Source organism: Abramis brama, assembly GCF_963993115.1.
Source record: "Abramis brama genome assembly, chromosome: 2".
NCBI lineage: Eukaryota > Metazoa > Chordata > Actinopteri > Cypriniformes > Leuciscidae > Abramis > Abramis brama.
This window is the reverse complement of record NC_139964.1, coordinates 31,965,785-31,977,803: the sequence shown is the minus strand read 5'-3', so window position 1 is coordinate 31,977,803 and position 12,019 is coordinate 31,965,785. Positions and strand designations below refer to the sequence as shown.

The 12,019-nt window shown below is 38.9% G+C and overlaps 1 protein-coding gene across 5 annotated transcripts in view; it reads left to right on the top strand.

Moving 5' to 3' along the window:
* The window catches only part of mcf2la (mcf.2 cell line derived transforming sequence-like a), a 72,962-nt gene continuing 60,943 nt past the window's right edge, over positions 1 to 12,019 (top strand). For 4 of the 5 annotated variants that reach the window (XM_084104559.1, XM_084104553.1, XM_084104558.1 and 1 more), the window contains exon 1: positions 1 to 495. In XM_084104559.1, coding sequence (XP_083960685.1) covers positions 333 to 495 — 163 coding nt within the window. In that variant the 5' untranslated portion in view covers positions 1 to 332. Of the gene's footprint in view, positions 496 to 1,826; positions 2,077 to 12,019 lie in introns of those variants that run through there. The other variant, XM_084104555.1, reaches the window with a different exon arrangement.

Here is a 12,019-nt window from a genome sequence, read left to right as displayed (position 1 = left end):
TCCACTCTTCTTCTCTCCTCTGCAAGAATACGTGTGTTTATTGCGACAGCCTGCATGAATGCCGGGGTTGTTTCCTTACAAACAGGAGGTCCGAAATGTGTCTCTCTGCGGTTCCCATCTGACAGAGGAAGCCCTCTGAGACCAGGACTGCTGTAGTCTTCCCGGCATTCTCTTGGATCAGATCGTCCTGGCTTGGGATTTTATTGGTCTTGCTTAGTTCAGATTGCAGGACTGTTTTTAGCATTGGACCGAATGTGGATCAATCTGAATTGGTTTTGGGCTGGTTCAGGCCGAGCCGAGACCTGTTGAGACTGGTTTAGGGACCAGTTTAAATGTCTCTGAACGAGTTTCTTCAGGAGGGCCAGGACGCCCCACAGCGGATCCTGTCCCGACTGACCCAGCTCCTCTACAACCTATCGGCTACGGTCTTACAGGGAGTCCCCTTCTCTCCTTTCACAACCTTCAGCCGCAAGAGCTCCTGGAGGGACTGGAATGGTGAGAGAACTGAATATCAGTGTGTGCATGTGTGGCGTAGCTGCTTTCAGATGGTTTTTCTGAGGAAACAGGATGGAAATTACTGACTGAGTCTGTTAGTTTGTGAATCATTCAGTTTTAGGACTATTCTTTATGACATTTATAGGAATAGTTCAAGCAAAAATTCAACTTCTGCCAGCATTTACTCACCCTCATATCATTCCCAAATCATATGACTTTCTTTTTTTGATTGAATTTTTAAAGAATATACCAGTTGAACTTTTTCATGCAGTTTCAATGAATGAGAACGGAAGCTTTCAGACTTAAAAAATGAAGCATTTAGGTTTTTAAATTTAAGGCATTGAAGCCTGAAAGCTCCAGCCCGCCTCAGGCGCTGCCAAGCCAGATGGCAAGCGCAAGCGTCCCTGAGACGGGCCACCCAGGGATGGAGGAACGAGCTCTTCGGGAGATGGTGACCGAACCACTCCCTCCCCCGGAGGAGGGCCTGGTGGAGAATCTTTGTTTTGTGTCTGTTTCTGTTCCGCCGCTGGCTCCCCGAAGTCTAGCGGCACCCGAAATTGCAAAGAAAGAGCAAATTCCTCTGTTCCTGGGTCCCAAGAGACAACCCTGTAAAGCCTTGCCACCCCCAGCCCCCTCTTGTATCGCCAGCCGGCAGCCAGGTGCGGTTTGAGGACCCGATTACGCCTTCTTACGCACCCCCTGCCGACCTGTGGAGACGGGTAAGTGTTGAACCGCACACTTAGACCCCACTTCGGGCTGCCCTCGGGCCTTCCGAGTCGGGTCCCTGTCATCCACTTCGCTGCCCCACCCCGGTTACGTCTGTGGTGCCTCTGGTCCCCCCGGCCCTGGAGAGCCTGGAGAGTGCTTCCCAACTGGTCCAGCTGGCTCCTCCGCACCATCAGACTTGGCTATATGTTTTTATTGATTACAATTGCATGGAAATGATCTACATGCAAATTTTTTCAAATATCTCCTTTTAAAAAGAAAGCCACACAGGTATGGAATGCCATGAGGATGAGTAAATGATGAACAGAATGGATTAACTATTTCTTGAACATACTGTGACCCCAAAAAGTCTGATGAAAGGAAATGTATACATTTGAATTTTTAAGTCAATTTAAATGAATATTTGTCCATTTATTTGTGTGTGTGTGAAGTTGAAAGGTGGTTTCCTAGTGGGATTTCTCTCTCATCATTGAGATGCATGTGGATGGCCCATTGCCCAGATCACATTGACACACATCCTCTCTCTCTCTCTTTCTCTCTCTCTCGCTCAGACACTTCGTGCTAAAAGTTTTGTTTTCACAGTAAACCAATGTGCGTCTCAGCACAGAGCTGAACTGGCATATTTAGGGAACACGCATGGCACAAGAGACGTATAAATATTGTCAAATAGCATATCATCTCAACTTCTCAAAAAAATTATCACACACATACCAACTCGTAACAAACTGAAGAAGTGCATTGCATTGCTTTGCATACAGAATACAGTGGACAGACTAGGGAATACACACTCAAAAACAAGGCATTGACAAGGACAGTTTATCTGCACTGGGGAACAGATGTCTGACAGCCTGAAATGTGAGTAAATCTGATCTTAAGCTTCTCTGTGTCTGCTTCTTGCTCTTAATAGGATGCCGCTTAAGTCTCAGTGTGTCTGTGTGTATTTGCTCTTTGATGTTTGACTTTCTGTGTGTTTAATATGAAACGACTCCTAGCATCCTTGTGATGTTGTCACACTCTTTTGTTCCATATCAGCGCTATGCAGATGAGTTTATTTTGAACTTCATTATTTGTCATATTCAGACACCACATCTTTTTAGACTGATCTCAGACCAGCTTTAGCATATAGTCTTCAAAGTCTTTTATAATTAGAATATGGAGTTTATACACCCCATCTAGCACCAGTTGTCCAATTTTCCAGTGATTGCCTGTGTGTATTGTTCTTTTAAGGCAAGCGGCACTATAACAATTGCTTATCCGTGTTATTTTAGTACCATTTTTGAGACAGTGTTAACATTTTTATTAATATTTTGAATTTGAATTATTAGTTTTTATATTTATATTTCCCATTTTAATTTTAGCAATCTTTTTTTTTTATTTTTTATAGTTACTGTCTATATTGTTTCTATATAGTTTAATTTTTATTTCAGTTTAAGTTAAACTAAATTAAATAAGAAATGCTGCCCTGGCAACTAGCTAAAATAAAATAATTCTAAGATTTTTATATTTTATTTTATTTCAGTTAACATTTATTTTTTATTTCAAGTAATTAAAATGTTTTTTTTTTATGGTTTTGGTTTTTGTTAACTATATAACCCTGTTGCTCATACTTAGAGTTTGAGGTATATTTCATGATCTGACATATTTTGCTCTACTTTTCTTTGTATAAATCATACCCACGTGGAGTTCTGCAACCTGCTGTATGTTGTAATGGTGTCTGCTAATGGTTAACTTCAGCTTCAGGTTTGAGCGGTTTGCGTGAGGTCAAAGTATAATGGACAGCGGTTAAAGTCGTGAAGTGGTGCTGGGTCCATTTACGTGTGTGTTTGTGTTTGCTGTGAGAAGTATATCCTTATAGCCAGAAATGGAAACGGTGTGCTGTTTCCTTCACAGACCTGGGAGGACACGAACCAGGTACACGCAGAGCCCACGATCAGGTACATGTGTTTGGTTCACCTCTGAGACCTTGAAATGACTTCTGAGGCTATGAGAAGTATTCTGACATGCTGAAACCCTACATACAAAACAACTAATAACTTTTAAATAACAAAATAACTTAAAAAATGGGACCTGTGGTTGCAAGAACTTTTCTGAAAAAAAATATGGTAGCAACATTTCTGGTTTTAAATATTTAAATTATTTACTGTGAATTATTTTCACTTCATTTTTAACAGTATTTTTATTTAAAATTACATGGAATGTCCCATTAGATCTGATATAGTTTCTCACCTTATAGTAAGGGAACCTAACCAATTTTACTGTTTTTTTTTTTACTGTATGATTTTTTAAACAGATTTTTACTGTATGCTTTTTAGAGAAAAAAAAAACTGATACTAGATTTCAAATGAGAAAACTACCTTAGTAATCTCAAGTATCTCCTTTATGGCATGTTCACACCAAACGCAAATTTAATTATTTGCGTGGGTAGTTTACATACAAAATCAATGCAAGACGCGAATTCGCGCTGCGAATTGGGCGACGCGTTTGCCGCGAAAGCTCGATATTCGCCTCAATCGCATCTTCCGCGCAAGTTGAAAAATTTCACCCCGAGCAGAAAATTCGCATGACGCTTAGAAATTATTGTTGTTGTTGATGATGTGCGTGAAGACACTCCTTTTCGCGCAATGTTTTTAATCGAAAAACAAATGATGCGAAAAACAAGAAACATCCCGCGACTAATCTAGAGCGAGTAACGCGATGCGAATATACACTTCGCGTTGTGTGAACACACCATAAGAAGAGATCTCAAACTATCAAATTTATCCACATATTAATTTGATTATTTTTAGATATTTGTTGACAGTTCTTCATTTGTCCATTTAAACACTGCACGCTATAGACTGAACACGTAATAGCCATGCGCATGACGTCACTGTTTTCACAAATTCTTTTTTGTAGTTTACACAGAGACGATAATGGTATCGTTTTCAAAAGCTTGCACTTTGAATCCCGTTTTCAAAAGTTTGCGTTTTCAGGCCCCCAAAACTGCATTGTCGTGTAAAGGAATTACCCTGGAAATCCAGAGTTCTGCGAGAGCACAATTTGAATTTGCTCAGCGAGTTACTCTGGCGTCGAGTAATGATGCTCATTAACTATGCCCTTGTATCCAAGCTGCACCAATCACATCGGGTTATCTGATATAGGCGGGCCAGAGGCGAGCTAAACAGATGACGACAGCGCTGTGACGTCAAAGTCATTAGTAAACATTGCAAAATGGCTATGGATGGCTATACACCAGTTGTTTGAAACGGCTTTGGCCGCTACAATGAACGAGTTAGACTTGGCTTTTTACCTAAAAGAGGCACAGAAGACGGCGCTCGAATCCTTTGCAAGAAGGTTGTTTTTGCTGTTTTGCCGACCGGATAGTCTAATCTACCAGTTAGCTCCGCTGGTAGCTAAGTGTATGGGGTTTATTGTTGTGATTGGTCGTAGTATTATCCAATTGCGTGCAGTGAGATTTTCAAATGCATGCTTGGTGCTGCCCCTCGAGCTGGCCGATTTTCATTACTCAATGCCAGACCCTTAATCTTTCGGATTTGGGTCTGGATTTCCAGGCTATAAAGGAATGGCCTAAACGCATAAAAAGTTTTTAGTTAAAAACAGTGTAGTGTAAACTGCACCCAAAGGAGCAACCAAAAATATTCTTTTGTGTTCTATTGAAAGTCTGATGATAATGCAAATGGATATGACATTGCCTCTCAAGTCACAGATAAGAGACAGATGTGTAGTGTGTTTGTGATCAAGTGAGTAACTGCATGCGTGTGCAGAATGGCTTTGTTGTGGGGCGTTACCTGTGTTTTACATGGGCGTGATTATAAAACAGTGTCACGTTCCTGACTGCAGCACTCACACCTGAGAGAGAAAAACACAGCGTCTCAGAGAGGGAGAGACAGACTGAGATATTTCAGGGAGGGAATGTTTGCAATGTGAGGACAGACGGGATGTGACAGTAAAAGATTGAGACTAAGTGAAGGAGGTGAAATGATACTGATGGAGGAGACTGGGACGCAGCTCCGGCCCCCGGAGAACTGCGGGAGCTTGGTGAAGATCCCTTTAGAGGAAATGGAAAGTTTCTACAGGTTCATTGTTTCCTGCGATGAGCTGATCTGTAAGTTCCTCTTATGTCATGTGATGAGAATATGAGAAGTGTTTGTGTGGCACTTTGTTATTTTCCCCAGCACTTGTATTATGATGCATGATGTTGTTGGTAGTGATGTTTCATGGGATGTTTTTAATGTGATAATGCATCTGTCATCTGAATATGTGCTAGTATCCGCATGGTTGTGTGATGATACGCTGTCAGGGGCCAGTTGCATAAACATAGCCATTATGTTAAGACTGTGTCTTAAGAACTAGTATGATCAACTAGAAGTTAGTTAGGGGTAATCAGTCTTACTGTTCGGTGTCAAATTAGACCAATCTACGTTTTTATGTTACTGACTTTAAAAAGTTATTAACGGTTTTAAAGAATAAAATTGGATGACTAACTTGTAAGACTAGTCTTAACAGTTTATGCAACTGGCCACAGGTTTAACTAGCTGAATGTGTTTCACCTACAGGAATAGTTACCTAAAAATAAAAATTAATTATTTATTTACTAATCCTCATGTTGTTCCAATCCAGTATGCTATAATATGCTACAAGTTTAAATCATTATTTTATAGCTTTTACCACAATGCTCCATATTAAGCAACAGTGTTATTTTAGTATTAATGATATACTGTTACAGTATTTTTTTACTATTTTGAATTAGCTTTTATTCTTATATTTTACTTTTACTTTAGTTTTTTATGTACTTTTGTCCTTTTAATTAGTTTTTTTTTTTTATATTTAAATGTATTTTATTTGAGTAATTTTAGTACTTCAACATCAACTTACAAAAAAAAAAAAGGGTACTATACGGTTATCCGGACCACATATCCGGACCACATACCCCAACCCCGCCCCTAAACCTACCCGTCACTGGGGTTACGACCAAACAAGAGCGGTTGTGGTCACGTGTGGTCAGGTGTGGTCCGGATAACCGTATAGTACCAAAAAAAGTTTTTAAGATTAAGTTTTTCCATCTAATATTTATATTTTATTTTATTGCAGCTTGATTTCGATTAACAAGAAATGAATAGTTTTAGATTTAGTGTTAGTTAACAATAGCATGGTAACCTTGGTCTGTCAAGCTCCAAAAAAAGGACAAAATAAACACAAAATTACTTCACTTATTCCAAGTCCTCTATTCACTGCCCCCATTTGACCCTCCCCTAAAGCTCTCATTTGTTTCCAGAATTTTAAAATGAAACGTCACATGGTTACCACACATGTGACAACCAGTGTCTTTTTGATGGCAATGATGTTAACGCATCATTTTAAATTTTTGATAGTCGATTTATGTCCTTCTTTGGAGCTTGACAGCCCCTTGTGACGCAATTCTTCCAGTGTCCAAAATGTTTTCAGTGTTCCAACAGCATATGGACTTGGAATGACATGTAGCCTAAATGACAAGAATGTTGGGTCAACTGTTCCTTAAAAACTTACTAGGTCAACCAGAATTTATAAGAAATAATGTGTTTTTAGTTTGGTTAACTAGCTAAGTTGTCCTTATCCATTGAAACATCTGCCATTCCAAACGTTTGTAGACAGGATATTGTAATGAGATGCACCTGCTGGCATGCTCCTCTGTGGGTGTGGTTCTTCTTCCAGCATGGGCTTCTCTCTGACTGTCTGTCTCTGTGCTGCTTAAGTGTTTTACATAACCTTTGCTTTGGGATAACACCACAACCATCAAACAAGGAAAGACTGAGCTCTACTCTAACACACATGAACCACTGAAGCGGTAAGAGGATACAAGTCAAGAGCATGTCTTTATTTGCCAATGGGGTTGGTGAGGTTTGCTTATAGTGTTATGAGGACACAGTTCAGAAGGGAGGGTTGATCTTAAACTACTTTAGGTTTGGTCTACACTGTTTATTTTGGATCAGCTCACCTGGTTTATGAAGCCTCTGATAATCAACCTAGGTGAAACAGAGTCGGCCATTTTGGCTCTGAGCATCCAGCATGTGGCTGTAGGTTTCTGCTGTTTATGCTATTCAGGCTTGGGTGAGCTGTGTGCAAGTGCATTCATTTGTAGTGCTGATCACCAGAGACTGAAGCTATGGAGTCATCTCTCATGGGAGCACAGGCAGTGCAGTAACAAACTGCCTATAAACACACTTTGTAGAGAGCTGCAGCTATGCTTATATTATACAACACCATAAATCCCTGAGTGAATTGTGTTCAAGGTGGTTTTGTACCATTTTTAGACATGTATCTGTGATACAGATCAGTACTAATCCACTATACATTATAGTAAACAATGCATTGTAGTCTTGTGACCTTCTCTCTTTGATTTAGCTGTCAGTGTTTGAGCCATCAGCCTTTTCCTCATATTTGTTTGCTCTGAGTAAACGTCTGCCCTAAAGTTCATATATAATCCGCAATACTTGTTTTATCGAAACAGCCAATGTTGTAGTGTACTGTATGTATTCAAGCAAATATCATATTGCATGTGCTTTACTCTTTTCAGCACTGACAGATCAAAAGCTGACTTAAATATGAGCATTAGAGCTATGAACTATTTAGAGAATTAAGAGATTGAAGCATTCACTATATAGCGGTTTTCTATTTTTTTCCATCCGTAGTTCAGTGGATTTGTGTGGACATATCATTCATTATTATATACATAATTTATACACACGTACGTATATGTGTGTGTGTTTATCTTTATCAGGGGTGCCCAATCCTGCTCCTGCATGGACTGTCCTACACAGTTCATCTCCAACCCTAATCAAACACACCTGAAGCAACCAATTAAGGTCTTCAGGATCACTTGAAAATTAAAGGCAGGTGTGTTTGATTGAACTGTGCAGGACAGCAGGATTGGGCACCCCTGATCTATATCATTCAATCTATACAGGCTATAGCTGAAAGCATTATTAAATTGAAAAAAGTATTTTTTTTAAAACAAACATTGAATTGCATGTTTTTGAATTCTGCAGAAATCTACCGACCACTGCCCCCATTATCTCCTCTCGTCATAATTTTTCATTGGCTTTATGACCATCTCCCCTTTGGCTTTACTGTCAGTGTGTATTAGAGCCACTGGCCTCCGTATGGTTGCTACTCTTGCAGAATTCATACTTGTTTTGGAAGCCCATGAAATAGTGTGTGTGTGTGTGTACTTAGGATTTTCAGAGACAGACATTGACTGTTTGCATGAATGTAGAGGCATGAATGTTATTCAATCATTTTAGAGGAAACCATTAAAAGATTTGTTTTAAAAGAGTTGCATGTGGTTGATGAACCAACATTTTGTCCAGATCAGCTGCTAATTATTTCTGCATTTGCTCTGGGGTTTTCCTCATAAGTGTGACGTGCTGAATAATTTCCTCTTATTTGTATGCCTATTATCAGTTTGGAACAAGAAGTTGGTCTGAAATTATAACTATTACAGTTGAATGGTATTAAGTTTAAAAAATAAATAAATACCTTGGTTTTATTGTACTTTACTGATCAATATATATATATATCTGTATTTATTTTCTTTTATCTGTTTAACAACCCAGTCTTTTTACATACCTAAACACCCAATAAATATTATTAATTGTAGGGCAATTTTTACCCATTTCTTTCCCGTCTTTTCTGTGGAGATCTCTATGTGAAGAGTTCAGATGCAAAAGCCTCTAAGTGCCATCTGAAATTTTCTTCTAGAATGATCATTTTTATCAAGCTTGTATATTTAAGTTCAGTAATTTCACTTAAATGACAATTCATAGGTAATTTTCATTGCCATTTAAGTGAAATTACTGAACTTAAATATACGAGCTTCATAAAAATGATCATTCTAGGCTTTTGCATCTGAACTCTTCATGTGTGGACTTCTGTATTGTTATTCTTAAATTAATTTAACTATGCACATTTTTACATGTGAAATAAGAAATGTATTTATTATTAAAAGGGATTGTTCACCCAAACAAATTGTCATCATTTACTGACTTTCTTCTCTGAACACAAAAGAAGATATTTTGGACCCCATTGACTTTGATTGGAGACTAAAACATTGAGATTCTCTTCATAATATCTTCTTTTCTGTTCCGTAGAAGAAAGCAAGTCATAAAGGCATGAGAGTAAGTAAATGATGACGATTAAAATTTGTCTTGGATTTCTAAAGTTTTCCAGGTTTAGAAAAATCAGGACATATAAACACACAGTATTTGCTGAAGTCTTCCTGTTTGGTAAAACTGTGTAAATTTAAACAGCCAACAGTAAGCGTGGATAATTCGGACAGGGAATGGAGGATGAAGCAGAGGCCTAAACAGACTGTGATTCGGTTACAGTGTCTGTGCTGATTAAATCTGGACGATAAGGGGGTGTGGTGACATGGATGTCCCCCGAGTATAGCCAACCGCTACTGCTAACGGTCGTCCAGACATCAGAGAACGTGACGACTGTCGACACTGATGTAGGTTAATGATGGGAGATTGTCCCACAGGCATGACAGAATGTCCGGAGATAGAATGAATCAAGAAAAACAAGTGAAACATTTAGATGAAATAAGAGAAAGCATAATCTCATTGGTAAACTATACTTAGTATGTTGTTCAAAGGAAATGCCTGATCTTATGACAGCTTTTCATTGCTTTTCTCCTCATCTTTGGGATTTTACTTTAATTATAAAAAGGAAATTCAACTCTCTCCTTGTAGCTTCAGAGCCTGAAGAGGAAGTTCTTGCATCCTTCTTGTTGTTGTTGTTTGTTGTTTTGTTATAAACCAGACATGTTGTCATAGTAATATCCTGTGGAGCCGTGGACGGTGTTGTATTCATGTCTCTGTGTGTTCCTGGGACTTACAACGTGGTTGTTGTTTTTTTGCAGGTGCTTGACAGAAAACTACCTTTTGTCTTTTGGGCTTATTTAAGCTTGTTTCCTGTTTCATTATAGGCTTGGTAATCAAAAGAGCAAGCACAAAATAAAACTGGTTTATCGGGGTTTTTCGGACCATTTTGGCAATAAAAAGTATGGTAACACTTTACAATAAGGTTTCATTTGTTAAAGGGGACCTATTATGCCCCTTTGCTTTTTTCTGGGGGTCTACTAGAATAGTTTGAAGCGCTTCAAGTCTTTCATGCTTCAAGTCTTTCATGCTTATTTTTCACGTATTTGCAGCTGTTGCAGCACCTCTTTTCCCAGTCTCTGATTGGTCAGCTGGACCAGTGTGTTCTGATTGGATAATTGCTTTGAGCGTGTTTCGAAATTGTCACACCTCTTAATGCACTGTTAACTAACATGAACATTTTTATCAACTAATATTAACAATGGTTAATAAATGCTTTAAAAATAAATTGCTCATTGTTAGGTTATGTTTAAAGGGATACTCCACTTTTTTTGGAAATAGGCTCATTTTACAGCTCCCCCAGAGTTAAACAGTTGAGTTTTACCGTTTTCGAATCCATTCAGCCGATCTCCGGGTCTGGCGGTACCACTTTTAGCATAGCTTAGCATAGATCATTGAATCGGACAAGACCATTAGCATCTCTGATATGGCTGATATGGCTAGGAACTATACTCTCATTCCTGCGTAATAATCAAGAAACTTTGCTGCCGTACCATGGGTTCAGCAGGCGTAATGATATGACGCAGCGCCTGAAAATAGGTCTAATAGGTTAGACAAACTTAGTCCCGGTCACGTTGGAAGTTACCGAGCTGGGGACTATTTTCAGGCACTGCGTCATATCATTACGCTTCAAGTAATCAAGTTTCTTGATTATTACGCAGGAATGAGAGTATAGTTCCTAGCCATATCAGCCTAGAAAATAGCAACTTTACATTTTCCGTCGGTCTTGGTACACGATGTAACTACAGAAGAGTCAAGTTTTAAATGGGAAAAATATCAAAACTCTTTGGTCATTTTTTTTGAGAGAGATGCTAATGGTCCTGTCCGATTCAATGATCTATGCTAAGCTATGCTAAAAGTGGTACCGCCAGACCCGGAGATCGGCTGAATGGATTCGAAAACGGTAAGACTCAACTGTTTAACTCTGGGGGAGTTGTAAAATGAGCCTTTTTCCAAAAAAAGTGGAGTATCCCTTTAAGGTTAAGTTTTTGCATTAACTAATGTTAACAAATGGGAGCTTATTGTAAAGTGTTACCAAAAGTATCTATAATTTGTTGTTGTAATGACAGAGATGTGTAAGAGTGTGCCTTTCTTTTTCAATTGCTCTGCACATTTTATTTACTTACTATCCCCAAACTAACATCTACTGTATGTGTGTCAACAGACACGTGATTCCAGGAGCTGTTTGTGATTTGAAACTTGTTTATCTCATGAATCTGATCTTTGTTGTATTCTCAGTGAACTGAGGATTTGATTGGTTGCTGTTTGATCTTTAGATGTGCCAATGCGACCAAAACCCATGCAAATAGCCACCACAGACTGCATGAGACTGATCACATGACTAGCCGTGTGTGTGTGTGTGTGTGTGTGCGTTTGTATGTGTCTGCCGTTTGCCAGCGACATCATCTGATAGGATGTTTTAATGTGTCGGATGATCATTGTGTTGAGCTGACATGAGTTGCACTCTCATTCTCATTGAAAATTCACGCTTTCTGGTAAATTTGCAGTCATATGCTCACACCAGCTTTCGTTTCCCTCAAATCTGCTGATTGATTGTAATTAAGGATTGTTCCCTAAAGCTGCTAAGGAAATTTATTATTTTTTTAAAGCCTTTTGCCTTGAACTGCTTCAGATTCAGGTCGAGTTGAGCAATCTGGCTG